This window comes from Chanodichthys erythropterus, chromosome 23 (genome assembly GCF_024489055.1).
Source record: "Chanodichthys erythropterus isolate Z2021 chromosome 23, ASM2448905v1, whole genome shotgun sequence".
In the NCBI taxonomy this organism is placed as follows: domain Eukaryota; kingdom Metazoa; phylum Chordata; class Actinopteri; order Cypriniformes; family Xenocyprididae; genus Chanodichthys; species Chanodichthys erythropterus.
In genome coordinates this window covers 6,852,675-6,872,567 of record NC_090243.1, presented here as the reverse complement: position 1 = coordinate 6,872,567, position 19,893 = coordinate 6,852,675, and the positions used below count along the sequence as shown (strand labels likewise).

Below are 19,893 nucleotides of genomic sequence, written 5' to 3'. Positions count from 1 at the left end.
TAAATGTTTCTTGAACAGCAGATCAGCATATTAGAATGATTTCTGAAGGATCATGTGACACTGAAGACTGGAGTAATGATGCTGAAAATTCAGCTTTGCCATCACAGGAATAAATTACTTTGTTTTCTATTTGAAGTCAAACTAAACATTATTCAGACATTTTTGATTTTGTTTTACTTGTAGGTGCATATATAAGACAAACCCATAGGCTTATCGGTTGACCACTAAAAATTGGCTAATTCGTAAATTTATTCCTCATGAATTGTTTGTAGTTACAGATGCAAAACACTTTCTTCTACCAGTCAGCTCTCAAAGCAGTTGTAATCCATACCAACAGATGTTTGCTGTCCTAATAGGGTAAAGACAGCTAAACTTAAACATAGCGTCTCCACAGCTATTCTGGATTCATTGTCTAATCCTTTTAAATCCCAAAGGTTTTAGCGAATGCTTCAACAAAGTAATTTCTTTTAATTAGCAAGTGCATTGTTTCCATGGTAACCGACTACAATCAAACTTTAATTTGCTTCTGGATGTTGAACTCTCACCTCTCAGAGCATCTATGGGACTGACAGCAGAGACACAGGAGTTGGTACAAAAGCAACCATATTAAATACTTTAACCTACTAATGAACAAAACAGCTTGCCTGTCTCTAAATCAAAGTCCCAGAAACTGCTCTACCCTACTGTAGGCATTGCAGTTATGTTGAAAGCCTACTTATGCAAACACATGCAGACCAGGGGGGAATGGAAGTAGGTTACAGTGGGTTTATAGAACAGCTTGTCTTGATTGTAGTCACTTGTGTGAATTTGTCAAAGCAGGACAAATGTCTCTACAGGCAAATAATAATTGCCATTAAGCCAATTCAGACACAGTGTGACGAGAACAGCACTGAGATTTATATCATTTAATATACACTGCCGTTCAAAAGTTCAGTACGATTTTTTTAATGCTTTTGAAAAAAAGTGTCAATATGCTCACCAAGGCTGCATTTATTTGATTAAAAAATACAGTAAAAAAAAAATTATGAAATGTTACTACAATTTAAAATAACTTTTTTTTTTTTCTGTGAGGTCAAAGCTGAATTTTCAGCATCATTACTCCAGTCTTCAGTGTCACATGATCCTTCAGAAACCATTTTAATATGTTGACTGGGGGCTCAAAAAACATTTCTTATTGTTGAAAACAGTTAATATTTTTGTGGAAACTGTGATACCTTTTTTTTCTTTGATGAATAGAAAGTACAAAAGAATTGATTTAAAATAGAAATCTTTTGAAACATTATACATATAACTGTCACTTTTGATCAATTTAATGCATCAGTGCAGAATAAAAGTATTAAAGGTCCCGTTTTGCATGGTTTTTTGAAGCTTTGATTGTGTTTATAGTGTGCAATATAACATGTGTTCATGTTTCACGTTTAAAAAAAAAAAAAAAAAAAAAGTATTTTTCACATAATTTACTTATCTGTATACCGCTGTTTCCACTGTCATAAAAACAGGCTGATGACTTCCTTGTTCTATGAAGTCCCTCCTTCAGAAATACGTAACGAGTTCTGATTGTGCCAGCGGTTCCTGTGTTGTGATTCGACAGCAGATTAGCGCTCCTTGCCCGGAAAGGTCACGCCTCTTACCATAACGTGGCGTTGCATTGTTATTGTAAACATGTCTTTAATTTCACCCTATCAATTTGAGCTGGAATCAGACCCGGTGATTGGACTGCGGGATGAAAATAACAGCCTTTCGACGACATGGCGACAAACACACTCTACAAATGCAACTCTTGTGTATTCCTGTGGGCGGAGGTTAGTCAAAAAACTGTTTTAGTGACGTCATTAAAGAAGGATGTAGTCCAAACTGGCCGTTCGATGTAAGCGACTTCTGTTAAATAAAATATCTCGCTTGGCATTGAACTTTGAGCTTTAAAATTTTACAGATTTTATTTATACTCTAACAACAACATTACACACTAACTAAAGTTTGAAACATGGGATCACGAAGAACGGGACCTTTAATTAACTTACTGACTTTATTTGCTCTGCTGTTCATACAGTCAATATCCTAGTTTCTGAAGCCTTTGGTCATTTGTAATTCTTATGATGATATTTTGATGTATTGTGCCATTTCTCATTTAATTACCCATTTTATTTTTTCTTATAAAGGCAGAAACAGGTTTCTATTGTCTCTTAGATAAAGTTTCAGCAATATTTTCTTAACTTCCCAGCAGCAGTGTAACAAAACGGACCATATTTGTGATGAGGGTGGCAGAATTGTCATTAATGCTCTTCCCAGATGAATAATGAAAAGCAACTTCTGCTAGCTTGCACAGTCTTTAGTTATAACTTTTTGAGCTTGATCATCAATCTTTATGTTCATATCAGCAGTGCCATTTGAAAATCTCCTGACACTAGTGGTCAGCAGCGCTGTATAATTAAATGAGAGAGAGGTGTGGTCTTGGTTAAAGATCTGTGCTGATAGCTGAAAGACTGCAGGCTAAAATCCTGTCCAAAACTCCAGGGGATTGTCTTTATAACTGTGCCATAAAATGCTTTAGACAAAAGCATCAAGTCACTACTTCATATGAAAGAACCAATCTTCAGGGAAGCAGATTTACAGTGGCCAAAGGATTCTCAATATTATGACTGAAGCATTAATCTCTGCTAATCTGATGTTTCTTAGAAAGTGTTGTGAGCCAGAGGGACAAATATAGTCAAGGTAACACTTCAATATGTAGATGCACGTTTCCTGTAGAGTGCATCACCACATGACCTTTATCAGACACACACCTTTGATGTCCTTGCCAAAGCCCATGGAGGATGCCACGGTCTGGCCTTTGCTGTTGGATTTCTCTTTCAGGACATCGTCGTCATTAGAAGTGCTGTCCGTCCCGTTCTTTTTCTTCTTCTTCTTGTGACGAGGGGGCAGTTTTTTGGGAAAAGCGAACATGGGGAAGATGACCAACAGCATGGCGAAAGCACAAAGCAGGAAACCACTCCACCTAAGAACATAGCGATATGCATTAATGATAATTAACCTTTCGGAAAAAAATAAAATAAAAATAATGTAGCTACATCTACATTAATCCAAAGACATTTGAAAATGGAGTTTTCATTTAAAAACGTTCCTCATCCAAAATATTGTTTTCAAGCATTTTCCAAAAGTTTCTCATCCACACCTAAACGTCTGAAAACGCTTGAATCACCTTACTGTGCATGTGTAAATCATACTAAAAGCAAATGCAGAGAGAGTAGATATAATAAAGTCATCACGCTATTCTTCTGGCACGATCAGTTTATTAATATAATATCTAGGGATGCACCGATACCATTTTTTAGGGACCTAGTGGGAGTACCGATACTTTTTTTCTAGTATTCACCGATACCGATACTGATGCCAATACATTTATTAATTTCTCTCTCTCTCTCTCTCTTTTTTATGTTGCAGTTTTCCAAACACAAAACAGTGAGACAAATGAATGTAGGACAGCTTCTTTATTATTACTCTAATGAAAAAAGTAATAATTTTTATGTGCATGTCACAAACTTAACAAAAATTTCACAGTGTCCAATAACCTTCAAAGGGCGTAATTACCAATATATATAATTGTTGTTAAATAAAAAGAAATTTACAAACAAATTACAAACAATACAACAAATAGTATAGGAGATACAAATTAAATAATCTTGTTTTTCAGATACAGTAGGTTTATTTATCATATGTATACATTTATTTAACATATTTTATTGTTTTATTAACATTAATGACAAATATAGGCTACTGTCCCTTTAAGACCGAAACCATAGATACTGACGCATATCCTATTTTCACCCAAATGTTTGCATCCACTTAAGCCATAACTGACTGTATTTGCGTGAGATTCTCCACACAATGGACATTTTGACAACTATGTATGCATTTGACCATTCAGGCGCAAGGAGAACTGATCGCGCGCTGTCTGAGAGAACTGGGATTGCGCACAAGAAAAAGAGAGAGAGAGAGCTTCTGGTCTGTGTCATTCAGCGTGATTCCGCCTAACCTGCCTTCACTAATCAATAATGAATTGTGATTGAAAGCTGCAGTTCGCAATGTGTGGGTTATCATCACTAATTTTGAAGCATTTCCACACCTCTGAGGTTGACATTGTTTCTGCTGCTGCCGCCATACTGATACTAGTATCGGTGCGTCCCTAATAATATCTCATCATTTACTGTTGCGTCCAGGTCACACTCAAAATAGGGTTTAAAATGCAACCGTCATCATATTTTGCCACACAGGACAGCAAATGTGAGTAAATTCAATGTCATCTTTGCAGGAATTTAATAAAAACATTTTACAAAGGAATATTTATCTTGAGCAATACTGTTAATGTAAATAGCAGAAACAACAATGCTGGTATATCTATAGTTATCTATGGGTACAATAAGCGTCACATGACTAAACATGCGTCATCCTTTTTCCTTGACAAAAACGCTGTTTCAGTGTGGACAGAAGGTCAAAACAGAGAAATGATGATGCATTTTCAAACGAAAACGTATTAGTGTGGACAAGGCCTAAGTGTCTTTTACTATTATGTACCAACATTTAAATTAATATTTTCATTCATTTATTGTGTAAATGTTTTTACATTGTACTTTTATTTAAAAATACATTTTTGTAATTACAGATGTAATTAATTTCTGCAGTGACATCTATAATTACACTGTTGACCCTTCCCTTATTCCACCCTTAAACCCACCCATACCACTAAACCTGTCCCTAAGCTTACCCGTTTCCCACTTCAATAGCAGCAAAAGTGGTTTGCAATACATGGACATAAGTATATTGTACCTAACATTTTTTTTTTATGCAAGTACATAGTTAAAGACAGTTTATATAAACTGACCAAAAACCCAAATAAATTAACTTACTCAAATGGGAATTTCAAGCATTATTTTTTAGTAAAATGTGCTCAAAAAGTGGTAAAAATTGAATTAGTTATTTTTCATAGGTTGGAATGAAGCTACACACACTCTTACGCACAACAGATCTTACCAGTTGCCAACAAAGCGTGGATCACTTTGCTCAATGTTGGCAATTGTTTTGGGATCCACGTAGAAACCAATCAGAACGCCTCCCAGGAGGTACCCCGCAGCTGGCCCCAGAGCACCCATCACATACATAATAGCTGAAAGACACACAAACAACCACGTTACAAAACAGCACCCACATAATAACATTTTTTCATATCACTGCATGTCTGATTAAGGCAGATAATGTTCTTTCCACTTTTAGTCCCACTCATTGAGTCATTGGGCGACTGAGTCAGCCACACTGAGATGATGGGCTAATCATTAATAGTGCGTCATGCTTCCACTCAGTTGAGGAACATCATGTATAGTAGCAGTTTTCTCTGTTTATACACCAGTATATGGAGAAGACTGTACACCTGTTGAAAAAAAAAAAAAAAAAAAAAAGAGAAATCCAAATTCTTATGAGCCAGTTCTTTTTAGTGAACCAAAAACATGCAGTGCGACCAGTGTAGTCTGATTCTCAGACAAATGACTCTTTCAAACAATTCTTTTTAGTGAATCAAAATAAACTGCATGACCTCTGTAGTCCGATTCCAGAACAAATAAATATGAGTTCTCATGACTCTTATTTTTAGAAAATGAAAAACACATACAGTGCCACCAGTGTAATCTAGCCAATTCCTGAAAAAAATGACTCATATGACCTTTTTTTTTGTGATTCAACAACAATTCAACAAGCATGATCAGTGTAGTTTGATTTTCGAATGAATGATTCTTTGGAGCTGGATCTTCTTATTACATCAAAAACATGCAGCAAGACCAATATAATATAACTGAATCCCAACGTATGACTCTTATAAGTCTGTACTTTTTAGTGAATCAAACCAATGCAATAATTGACTCTCATTGAACGACTCTTATAAGCCAGTTCTTTTAAGTGAAAAAAAAAAAAAAAGTAATCCAACTGATACTGCAACAATCTTATCCAACAGTTTTGGAGATTTCAACCTACATCCATTTAAGTAGATAGAAGCTGTACTCGCATGCCTGGAAAAAGTCCAGGGGTGAATATATAAATGACTGCAGAGAGCACTGACTTGCTTTAAAAAGGACTTCCTAATCCTCTACAGGTGCATATGCAAGGCTCGATTACTATGCGTTTTTGCTTTCGAGGCTGGATCCTCATGTGTGTACTGCGGGGAGAGCATTATCCCTTCAGTCATCTGTTTGCGCCTGTTCAGAGAAAGCAGCAGTGGACTCTCTCCACTTCCACATGGCCTGCGTGGCTGCCAAGCTGGTTCTGATCCAGCCAGAAGTTCACAAAGAACAGAGACAGGTGCAGCAACACGACTATGCCTAATCTCTAATCTGACTCAATATGGGAGAAGATTTGGCCAAAGGCCTGCTGGGTTATATAACACAAGTACAAACATATTGAGGGAGACAGATAAGTCACTTTTTATTTGATGTAAACAAGACTACACTGGCTTAGACTCTTGTCTCCTGTCCTTACGCGAGACCTCTAAAGCCAGAGCTGAGAGAATGAGCCAAATCTAATATGCACACTCACACTCACACATTACAGGCAGAGCGGCATGACATTTGGGCACGGATATTTCACACTCTGAACCATTTTTAGCAATGGGTGATGATCACACTGCGAAATGAGGCAGGCTGACTTTTGTCTGTTTGATTACATATTATACAGTCTTCAAGTCCTCCTGGTTCAGACACCACCACTACAGTTGAGGTTCAAGTGTTTGATGCATGCAAGTGATTCTGGTCTGAATTAAATTGGTAAAATATAATAATCAACTCAACACACATGCGCAAGTTTTCGCGAGAGCTTCACGACGCATATGTGTTGTGTTCAGACTCGCATGTCAAATCAACGCACATGCGAGTGTTCACGAGAGCATCACAACGCACGTTTTGTGTTCATGCGAGAGCTGGCATTGTTGCATGAACGCTTTGGATAATATTATTTTGTAAATAAAGTGGTAAATTGTGTGTTTTTTTTTTTGCACAAAGCACTCACGTTGCTTCATAAAATTGAGTTTAAACTATTGGAGTCACATGGAGTACTTTAATGATGTCTTTTTCCTACCTTTCTGGACCTTGGAGTGTAAATGCTTTGAATCTCTATGGAGAGACAGAAACCTCTCAGACTTCATTAAAGAGATCTTAATTTGTGTTCCGAAGATGAACGAAGGTCTTATGGATGTGGTACAACACAAGGGTGAATAATAAAAGACTGAGTTTTTGAAATGAGCGCATGCGTAAGAACAACCCCCCTCCTTCACAGCTCATTTCGAGGGAACGCCTCCCAAAACTTGTGCACGAGTATTGGAACACGAGTGTTTGTTTACCCCCGGCATTCGTTGTGTCTTGTTAGTGGATTCATTATGTTGGACTCACCGCAGGTAACTCATAATCTGCGGTTGTTACTCCCGTCTCCTGACAAAAACATTGCATGCGGCGCCTGTGGAGTGTGGAAAGTTACTGGAGAGTGCAGCCGTGCACGTCTCTCACAAGGAACGTCATGGCAGTGATTGACAAGCCAGAGGGCCAATCGTTTATGCGATGATCATGTAAACGATTGGCTGATGTTTTTAAGGCCCTACCTCGTGCACAGATGATGTGTATTAATATTATTCCTTTCAGTTCACCTAATAAATATTCTTTTATCAGTTAGTAAAGACAGTTTCAAGTAATATTGCAAAAATGTATAAAACAAAACATCCTCTTTAGCACCTTTAAAGGGTTGGGGGGGGGGGTTAATGCTATTTCATGCATTTGACTTATTTACACTGTTAAAGAGTTGCATTTTCATGCTAAACATGGCCAAAGTTTCAAAACACGAGTTGGACGTATGACTATTTCTGTGCCAAATACACACCTTCTGGTTTCAGTACAGGTTTCGGAGAGTTTTTTCAGAGTATGGCCTGAATTACGTCAAAAGAGAGCGGAATTCCTTGTATAGGCACTTCTCCCTGATAAGTGTGCACACACATCACCCAGAGCAAGAGCACGAGCGTGTCCATCAACGCGTATCGTTCGGGATACGGAAGCCGAGAGATTTTTCAACAATGGCTGTGTCCCAATTCAGGGGCTGCACCGTTTGAAGGCTGCATACATCATCGAGGCAGTCTCATTTAAGAAAAATAACCGATTTAGATTGCAAAGTAATAAAGAAATGACAGTATTTTACACCTCACAATGAATCTCAGTCAATTTTATTACGGTTACTTTTCTTAAATATGACATCCTTGATGACGTATGCAGCCTTCAAATGTGACCTCCGAAGGGATGCAGCCTCCGAAATGAGATGCAGCTCCTGTCACCAAAGGAGTGTGTTTTTGGTTGTGATGGAAAGATTACCTTTTTCAGCTTCCCAAAGCACCCAGCATTAAGGGAACAGATGAAGTTTGTTTTTCTGGGGCAGCAACGGATTTGTGCGTGTATGTTTGTTTCTTCCCGGGATTTCGGTGATGAATTCTTTGTAAACAAGTCCCAGTTCGACACTGGATTTGCAGATCGCGGGTGGGGAGTAAAACTGCATCAAATGTCTGTTTTGTGTTGGCAATCGGCACGCAAGTGCATAAAATGTAATCACAAATGTTTTTGTTCTCTTTTTATTTATAATGATGTCGTAGCTTGCAGACGATCTCTATGCAAAAGCTGCATGTGCTCGTGACTGTTTAGCTCCGCCCATGGCACTGATGGCAGGCACGCCTCCAGGATATGGATATGAAGGATATGAAGATATGAAGGAGATATGAAGGATGCATTGTTACTCTAGATGTACTCAAGATTAACATGAGATTGGCAGAAACTGTGTGTGATACCCCCCTTTTAAGGAGGACTCTAGCCTACAATCCTCCAAAGTACGGGACTAGGAAAGACACAGCCTCACTAGGATGCAGCCTTCTGTTTGAGGAGCATGATTGATCTCAGTCACAGACACTTTCATCCTGCCCTTTGCCTTCAACAAATCCACAATAAATCAGTTTAAAAAGAAAGCAATGTCAGTGTGAAGTCACTTATACACTACAGTGTGCACAGGTGAGAAATAAAATGGCAGAGAGTTTTAAACGCATCACCCATAATTTTCTTGTGCACTTCAGAGTGTGAGCCGAGAAAGTCATGCTGCAGGCTTTTCCCGTAACGCTTATTTATTCACACGGGTGGCTTTCTCTGGAACACCAGGGTCTCATCTAGTTTTGACTTCTTAAATATTCAATCAGCCTTATCTACAGCCTAATTAAATATCAGGTTCCTTTAAAATACCCATGGAGACTATGGGAGGGAAGAGGAATTATTCCTAAAAGCACAAAAGCTGCTGATAAACGTTCTTATCAGCCCAAAGCAGAAATGCCCAGCACACAGAACCAAACAGCCGGCCAACACCTAACAAACAGAGAGAGAGAGAGAGAGAGAGAGAGAGAGAGAGAAAACATGTACTGCCTATACCAGACAGTCTGATACAAAAGAATAATCTGCCTTTGTCTGAAGCTTTAAAGTCATCAATTAATTCATCGTGGACAATCCAAGCCATTTTATTAGTGCTTCTGTGGTAACAGGCCTACCATTTTTACCATACGGCATAAGCAGATAAACATTTACTCTAATGACAGCTTGACACATGAAGAATAAGTACAAGTCTGTTGTAAAACATCTGAAATCAAAGTGGCATGCCATTACATTAATGCTTCAATACTAATCCACTTTAACAATAACAAGTGCTCACACTGAGCACATAATGAATATTGGTAAAGACTAACAGGAGCCTCACTTAATAAAGTCAAATCTTGATTTCAATGTCAGGTAACTGAGAAACTACAAATTATGCACAGAAGAGACAGGAAGCAGATGTCCCTGGATGAACATAACGATTAAATTGTTCCAATAATATTCACATTTTTGTGGGGTCGTATGTTGGTCATGAAATGCCAGATATAGCCTTGATATACAGACGCAAATATGTGGTGCATTTTTATTGCGTAAAAACATGCCCATCATGCCAGTTTATCAGTAGGTGTCGAGTCAAGAGTTTTTGAGGTGAGCCAGTTTTGAATTCTTTGGCACGGCAGATGTCACAGAAATAGACATTGCTTGATGTCATGAATGCTTGAAAGCCACTTTTAGCCTTAGTGGAAAAAATATAACAGGTAATTGTGAGATAAGACACATTTACATTAAATAATGTGAGATAGAATGTCCCATTGTGTGTAGGGCTGGGCGATATATATCGCATGCGATTGTCACGCGCATTTCGCCAGTAAAGCCGGTTCCCCGATTACCGCGAAATCGCCATTACCTGTTTTCAAATGCCATTTAATAGACAGAACCGTAGATCAATGAGAAGCTACGCAATATCGCGTTCATTATCGCAGATGAATCGTCTTCGATAATGAACGCGATATTGCATAGCTTGTCAGTGATCTACGGCTCTGTCTATTAAATGCCGCTCCATTTGAAAGCAGGTGATGGCGATTTAGAGGTAATCAGGGAACCGGCTTTACTGACGAAATGCACGTGACAATCGCATGCGATATATCGCCCAGCCCTAATTGTGAAATATAGTTGAGAAAAAGTCTCAAAGATATAAAATCACATTGCGAAATATAGTCACATTGTAAGATAGATATAATTTTGTTGCATTTACATTAAGATAAATACAATTTTTTTGCATTTACAAGAAATAAAGGCAAAATTGCGATATAAACGCATACAGTCGCAAATATGAGAAATAAAGTGACAAAAGTCTTGTTGTAAGACATAAAGGTGGGGAGCTTCCATAGAAATGGGTTTAACTGCAAAAACGTAAAGAGTAAAGAAACTTTTTGGTCAATTTGTTTGTAAAAGATGTTACTGGATTTAAAAAAAAAAAAAAAAAAAAAAAAAAAAAAAAAATCAACTGGAACAGAGAAATATAGTCCTAACCTTATATAGTCCTTAACTCCAGCCCTAAGCTTAAACCTAAGCTCACTCCAAAAATATTTAGGCTTAAATGTAGCGTATTTATGCAATTCAATTGCATATTAAATTTCCATTCCATTGGATTACACAGTTAACAAAGTTTTAACTTAATGTGACGCATATTTGTCAGTCATACATAAACAGGTAAGAAACAGCTCTAAATTCTGTAATAGTACTAATAAACTATAATCAGGTGTATATATTTATCACAAATCCAATTTTTTCAATCTCATTCATCATCTGAATATTGCTTAAAAATCACATGAGAGGAAGCAGTGCCACACATTACTGAAATTGAAAGGTCTAATTACCAAGTAAACAACTGACTCACGCTGTTTTAGTCACATCACAATCAAAATGAACTTGAAAAACACAATGTGACCTGTGAGCCTTTTTAACAGGTAAAATAATTTTCTTCTGTCACCACCATCAATACATTCGCATTTTTTTTATTTTTATTTAAAAAAAAAATGTTATAAAAAATACAAATATTAAAGATATACAACACATTCTAGTAACTTTATTATTGTTTTTTTTTTTTTTTAGTTTTTAAAGCAATGTAAAGAAGGCAAAAAAATTTATATACTTGAAACTTTATACTAATTAATATAAATATTGCAAATTACTTAAGTAACTTACAATTTCATTAACTCAATCATCATGACACACATACAGAAAAGCAGCTTTCGTGCCCACAGAACCAATCCATAATCATTCTTTAATATAAATGTAACAGCAATTTATCACTTAGTAGTCAACATGTATATCAGAAATCAATATATTATCCATCATTACTCGTCTCCGTACCATAACTGATAGGGCTCAACTCAAATGTCACAAGGTGAGCGTGCACATATTTCATTCCAGATTGTGTGACGGTTTTGTTTGGCTCAACTGATCATGTTAATAACGTTATGCGTGAACGGAGGGTGAAGGAGGGTCTTGGAGATACTTCAAGGTTGCCTGTTGCCTGGCAGAATACCAGTATAGATTTTTCCTCTGCCCAATGTGTTTTTTCTCCTTCCTGGGAAGGACAGAGGAGGTGCTTGCTGAGGAGGAAAAACATGCTGGCTATGCAATACCCTACTGCCGTAACCAACGTCAACAACTGACGTCACAAAAGCATGCTCCACGAATTTCAAATGAACCTTTGCAATAAAACACAACAGACCTTCTCAGCAGATATGTCATAGAGTTAATCAGTCGACACAAATGCAGTGTTGACAATGTGGTATTTGCAGTGCTAAAGAAAAAACCTCAAAAGGATCCAATCGGGTTACAGTAAACTGAAGAAAAAAAAATAAAAGCTGCTGGCGTGGGAGTTGAAGGACATTTATGCTGCAGCTGTGCATCAGTAGAACACCACGTAAATGTCACTCAAGGACATCACGTACTCCTAAGAGACATTGGCTCCTCTTAGATGGGAAAATAAAATCAAATATGACTTAATATAAGATCAAATAATCTATACAAATATTGAAATGCAAGTGAAAAAAAATAAAATAAAAAAATCACATGAGAGGAGGCCATGCCACACATTACTGAAAGTGGATCGTCTAATTACCAAGTAAATAAAAGACTTACTACTTTTTGGTCACATCACTAACAAAATGAACTTGAAACAATGTGACCTGTGAGCCAATTTTTAACAGAAAAATTAAATATCTTCCGTCACCAATACTTTTGCAGATTTTACAGATTTTTTTTTAAAGGATTTAATGACTAATAGTCCAAAAAGGTGGTGACTATTTATAATAATAATAATAATAAAAATATTCAAATATTAAAAATATACAAAATATTCTAGCAACTTTTTTACTTTGGTAACAACATACACACATATACACACATACATATATATACATATATATACATATACATATATATATATATATATACACACATATACACACACCTGTCTATCATTATGATAAAGTAAAACATTTATAAGATATTTATTTCAATTAATAATAATTAATTTAAATATTGTATTAATAATATTACACTTTAATTTGTATAAATATTGTTAAAGTATGCAAAAAATTGTGTGCAGCATAATATATATAAACAAAAAAATAAACATAATATAAGAATTTACAGAATCTTAGTGTAATAGTGTAAGATTAAAGGTGTCCCTATGCCTTTTAAACATCAAATGTAACTGAAACGTTAATTTATATTAGATTAATAGATTAAAAACACCACCACCACACACACACTGATCGCTTTAGAGAAGTGCAGCTGTGTGTGTGTTCTCTTTTCCCATGTTTGATGGATGTAGATATGGCTTGTTTTATGGTGCAAGGAACTGCTGTTTTTTTCTCTTTGCTCTCGGCATCAGACACGGTACCGCTCACAGAGGTTGACTGAAATGCTCTCAACCCTGACTGACTCCTTGAGGATTTGTTATCTCTATAGAAGAAGATGAAGTCTGAAGCAGGCACCTTTCATGCTAAATGAGCTGCGTCCCCAGTGGCAAAAATAATTAGGGAAGATTAATAAATTGATTTCATTACATGCCGAAAAATGAAAGCCAGAATGTGCACACTGAAATTGTTGCGAAAGAGAGCAAAAGGTTGTACAAGGTGAAGTCCATAGTGCTGGAAATAATTAATGGCCCTTAACAGCCTTAAAACAACCGAGCATGAAGCATATGATGAAATAAAACATTGCAATGTCCCCCAATGTCACTGATTGTGCCCTGTGGGGGATTCAGTGCAGGACTTCTGTCCTGTTATGAGCATGAAGCTGATTAAATATGGGCATGGGTTGTATAATCTCACACTGGGCTCTAATGAAGCCTTGTACCCCAAGAGAACTGTGCTCAAGCACAACAACAGCGTAATATGATGCAATTCATCACACAGCGTTCAGTTCGATGAAGCCCAAAAACATATCAGAAGATGATGAATTCAGAGAAAGCCTTTCAGCCTTTTTGTTTTCACAATAGTTAGTGATGTAACCAATGAAAAGCAGAATTCTGCGTAAAATATAGCGTCATTTAAACGTAGAGGAGGAGGCAGGGAATAATTCCCAGCTACTGTAAGTATACAACACTGAATCTCTGTGGTCGTTCGACCTTGTAACCTTGCTAGGAGACAGGGGTAAAAGACAATGAAATGGGGAATGACATTGTCATGGCAACTTGCTGATGCAGCAGTGTCTTCTTACAAGTTCTAACCTTATATATCTCTCCCAGAGAGCCCCGTTAGAATGGCCTGACACAGCTGTCCCCTCACTGGCCTGTGCTGCCAGTTCAATTCAGTCAGAGTGCTGGATGTGGCTTTGACAGGATAACAACAACAACACCACTCATAACCCAGAGAAAAAATGTCAAAAAAGACAAACACGGGACGCGCACTGTTTGATTATAGACCGTTTATAGTCAGATAAACAGCAACAACACATACAAGTGTTACGTCACCATTAGTTACTCAAGTACGTGGAAACATGCAGCCAGTTTGTGATAGGTTTCAATTTGCCTGGCTAGGAATAGGCTCTGGCTCCAGAACACAAACTGTTCTGGTGGAAAAGAGCTATGAGTAAAGTGTGAACTTTAAGGCTGGGTGGTATGATGGTATAAACTGTGAGACATACAAATGTGCTACAGTTAAAGGATTAGTCCACTTTGAAATAAAAATTTCCTGAGAATTTACTCCCCCATGTCATCCAAGATGTTCATGTCTTTCTTTGGTAACACTTTACTTGAAGGGGTGTGCATAAGACTGACATGACTCCTTCATAATCATGACATGACACATGTCATGAACAGGAAGGAGGTTTTATGAATGTTTATGACAACTGTCATTAAGTGTCATTCGCTCAGTTATGTCATTTTTAATGCAAAGATGACATTGTTTGAGATGTCCGAGTTATGACAACTTGACATAAACCAATGCATCATAACCTGTCAGTGTCTTTGTCATGACTACTTGACATTATTTAGCTTTATGTGTTAACATTACATTAAACTGTCATGTGGTTGGTTTTGACATGTCATGGCTGTCATGAGGCCATTATAATAGTGTCATGAATATGTATCATAAGCTCAAGTAAAGTGGTACAAATTGAACTTGTCATTAAGTGACAATACTCTGACAAATAATTTTATAACAGCGTCATGACTATTTTTCATTTCATGTTTTTTTTGTTTTTGTTTTTTGTTTTTTTTAAGTTTCCACCAACAGAAGTTCAGATAATAGACAATTTCAAATTTCTTAAAAAAGATGACACTGTTATAAAATAATGGTAACACTTTATTTTAGAGTCTTTTAACTAGTTGCTTATTACTATTAGCATTCATATGGCTAAAATATTGGCTATTTATTAGTACTTATAAAGCACATATTAATGCCTTATTCTGCATGACCTTATTCTACATTCTTAATCCTACCCAATACCTAAACCTAACAATTAACTATAATAAGCAGTAAATTAAGAGTTTATTGAGGGAAAAGTCATAGTTAATCATTTTTATAAGTGTTACCAAAATAATGTAATGTAATGTTAACCCATAAAGCTAAGTAGTTTTTTAAGTTTGATAATTAATCTGCTATGTCATGTTTATGACAGGTTATGATGTTTTGCTAATGTCAAGTTGTCATGACAAAGACACTGACAGGTTATGATGCATTGGTTTATGTCAAGTTGCCATAACACAGACATCTCAAACAATGTCATCTTTGCATTAAAAATGACATAACTGACCGAATGACACTTAATGACAGTTGTCATAAACATGCATAAACCCTCCGTCATATTCATGACGTGTCATGTCATGATTATGAAAGTGTCATGTCAGTCTTATGCACACCCCTTCAAGTAAAGTGTTACCCTTTCTTTCATCAGTCAAAAAGAAATGAAGGTTTTTGGTGAAAACATTCCAGGATTATTCTTCTCCATATAGTGGACTTCAATGGCCTCCACTGTTGAAGGTCAAAATTACAGTTTCAGTGCAGCTTCAAATGGCTTTTAACAATACCAGACGAGGAATAAGGGTCTTATTTAGCGAAACGATTGGTCATTTTCTAAAAAATTCAAATGTTTATGCTTTATAAGCACAAATGATCGCCTTCCCTATTCTACTTACAAAACGAACGCAGCACCAGCTCCGTTTATTCCGTAAGTTTTACTAGACCCTTATTACTCATCTGGTATCGTTCAAAGCCCTTTGAAGCTGCACTGAAACTGTAATTTTGACCTTCAACTGTGGAGTCCATTGAAGTCCACTATAAGGAGAATAATCCTTGAATGTTTTCATCAAAAACCTTAATTTCTTTTCAACTGAAGAAAGAAAGACACGGACATCTTGGATGACATGGGGGTGAGTAAATTATCAGGAAATTTTCATTCAGAAGTGAACGAATCCTTTAATACCACATTATATACATATATATTCACAGTGCATTTATCAATGAGTCTTATGCGAGAGTGATTAAGAAACATGGAGCAATGAGAAAATATAAAGAGAAAATTGGTGTTTTAAGCAAACATCTAGTTTACAAAGTCTATAAATGTCTTTAAATATGTCTCATCCAATCAGATTTTAAACTAAAAACTATTCATTTTAAATTGTAACTGTTACTAAACTATTATATCGTTTACATCCAGGGTTATAGCTAGGGTACCCAGAGCCATGGTGCAGGTTGTTGCTGTGGGGGATGGGGTTTGAGTCAAAATGGCACTGGAAATCAACTAAATGAAGGGCGAGAAAGCAAAATAAGTGGACAGACAACACCACTTTCACCTTAGGAAAGCTGCAAGAATAGGAATGGGCTGACTACAGAGCCTTGAGGTACTCCTAAAATTATGGTCAGACACTTCACAAGGTATAGTAGCAACAACTCACTTCACTAAGCTGTACCTCAAGAACAAATCTGTGAATGCAGGAAACCACAGTCCTCTCAGAGGGCATTTGTGTCCCTGGGGCAGGTGTAACTTTGAGGCTAATGAGGTGCAGAGAGGACACCGGGGCCTCAAAGGCCACAGAGCAGCAATGATCCATCAGACAAAAAGAGCAATGTAGCTGACACAGAGGAGACAGAAAGAGAAAAATGAGAGAGAGAAAGAACTCTGTGCTTCATTCAGCAAACAACTAGCAGGACTCCAATGATTAATCTCAAAACTTTTCATTGACATTGACCCACTAACAATATCTTAACCACACTGACAGAGCAACTTCCAGGTCCCTAAGACATCATTTTAGGTAGTACAGATGTCACTAGTAATGCTCAATTGCTGTTATTGTTTTGGACTCTGGGACTTGACTTCTGACACGGATGCACAAACACTTCTCAGAATGGTCAACAGGGAGTTTATGAGTTTTGGCTGAGAGAAATGGGTGATTCTCTCTATATATTATATATTATATATATATATATATATATATATATATATATATATATATATATATATATATATTATATTATATTATATTATATTATATTATATTATATTATATTATATTATATTATATTATATTATATTATATTATATTATATTATATTATATTATATTATATTATATTATATTATATTAAACTAAAACCTCCTTCCAAAAATATCTAAGAAAATTAATTTTCACTCCTAAATTCCAGTCCATTTCTCACGCATATCTATAATATAACCTCAAGAGACTCAAAATATAATGCAGTAGTTGTATGGACTACATTTATTGTACTTTTATGGTGATTTTTTTCTTTTCTTTCAAACTTGGAGCTTGACAGGGTCCGTCCCCATTCACTTCCACTCCGTGACATGAATGGAAGTGATTTGAATTTGGCTAAACACCTCCTTTTGTGTTCTGCCAATGAAACAGTCATACAGTAGGTGTCTGGATTGACACGAGGGTGAGCAAACAATAACAGAAATTTTTGAGTGAACCATCTCTTTGACACAAACTGATGTATAATCAAAGTGACAGCATTTAATCTTAACTGTCAGTAATGTTGATTTTTATCATTATTTCCATGTCCTTTGAATACTACAAAGGGTGTTTTAGGAAAAACTGTGCCTTTCTGTATCACAAAGAAAGGTATTTTGAAAAATGTCAGTGTTGTTCAGACCCCAATGTTCTTCAAAATATCTTTAAGTTTTGCATTAGAAAGAAAGTCATACAGGTTGGGAATGATGTGTGTGTGTGTGTGTGTGTGTGTGTGTGTGTGTGTGTGTGTGTGTGTGTGTGTGGGGGGGGGGGGGTTATCCCTTTAAAAATGTTTTCTAGTACAGGCAGATCTTTGTTAACTGGGTCATGCATCACCACTGTACTAGACAGGTTTCCTCATAAGACCAGATCTTATTCCAGAAGCTGTCACCTTTAGTAGGCTCTGCCTGAAGACATGTGAAGATATATTCTAACCTTTTCAAAGCAAGCTGGTAAAGCCGTCCACCTGTACACATATGCATATGGTCAGTCCCTCTGGCTACATCTGATGCTAAACTACACTAACGTTCAAAAGTTTGGGGCCAGTAAGATTATGGTTTTCCTGGTCTTATCCAAAAATCAAACTTGGCTTATACTCAAAACACGTGATTTCAACTAACAGCATGATATATTTCTAAGAGCAAATGTGTTGAGATGTTCTAAAAACAGTCTTTGTTGTTTCTCCAATGGGACCACTTATAAAATCTTGTTTAAATAGTATAAAATGAGAGGAGACATTAGATCAGCTACCGAACAACATTTACACTAACAGATGTTCTTAATGCACTTCAGTTGCTCAGCTCCAAATTAAATTTATGTATAGGTTATGATATAATGGAAGTTTTAATATTTATAAGTCAAACTAGAGCCACAATATGCAAGCACTTTTATATCAAATAGCTATTAGAAATAATTGATGCTCTTGTCTGCTATGCATTAGACAAACTTGCACAGGGCATTATCAAAATGAGACCCCAAAGATTGTTCTGGTTCTTTAATTACTTCATTTAAAAAAAAAAAATTCAAAAGAAAAGTAAATGGGACAGGGCACCCAGCCATGAACATTTCACTCACACCAAGCGACTGAGCACTTTATTTGCTGAACCGGTAGGTCTCACCAGGGGTTCTGCTGCACATTGCTGACTCCCTTCACGGTTTCTGCTGATTCTGATGCAAACGCGTGGAACTCCAACCGATGCTGACAGCAACATTCACTACAAATCTGAAACACTACTGCTGATGTTCCAAGTTCTACCCTAAACTGAAGACCATGGCAGGAATTGCCTTCATTAAAAATGCTTCGGTCGCTACAGGAATTCTGTAACTGTAACTTAATGCAGTGAAAATGTTAGTTCATTAAGTGAAAAAAGCTTTCAGTATAAATAATACAATAACCATGTCTAGTTCCTTTTGTTCTGCACAGTTAAGTAGTGACAGATCCAGAAAAGTATCAGCATGATGTCATGCTTTAACATGTAAAAGCACCATTAAAAGTGGTCCATAAAATCCCAAAAATGAAATATAGCAAATTTTGCTACTCTTACTTAAAAAGTTGAAAGAGCAAAGCTGGTCTTCTCAAAGAAAAGAAAAAAAAAACAAAACTTCAGCTTAAGACAATGTCTTCCTAATGCTACTCCAGATTCCCCATGCGCTCTACTCCAGCTGAAGATAACACTAGGTAATCTTTCAGGGGGCTCCCATCTCCCTCCTACATCCTGAAGTGGCGCTAAAACTGCTGACATGCTCCTCATGGACCTGACCTCCTGTTCCACAGACTAATTGCCACCTAAATGTTATTTTCCGCTTTGGTTTTATTGGCTGGCAAGAAGTGCACTCTGGACCAATTTCCAGTAAGGTAAGACAGGACTTCAAAGCAAGAGAAAAACTTTGAATGGACATGTTAGCTGCTAATATAACCAAATATAAACAGACTTATCAATTAAAACAACCCGTAGTAAAACTGGCCAATGCTATTTTGACACCA

The 19,893-nt window shown here is 36.7% G+C and overlaps 1 protein-coding gene across 1 annotated transcript in view; it reads right to left on the bottom strand.

The window, feature by feature from the left end:
• Positions 1 to 19,893, bottom strand: part of slco5a1 (solute carrier organic anion transporter family member 5A1) — a 58,744-nt gene that overhangs the window by 20,686 nt on the left and 18,165 nt on the right. Inside the window, exons 3-4 of the mRNA XM_067378567.1 lie at positions 5,029 to 5,161; positions 2,784 to 2,995 (exon numbers count right to left, since the gene is read on the bottom strand). Of these exons, the coding sequence (XP_067234668.1) occupies positions 2,784 to 2,995; positions 5,029 to 5,161 (345 nt within the window). The remainder of the gene's footprint in view (positions 1 to 2,783; positions 2,996 to 5,028; positions 5,162 to 19,893) is intronic.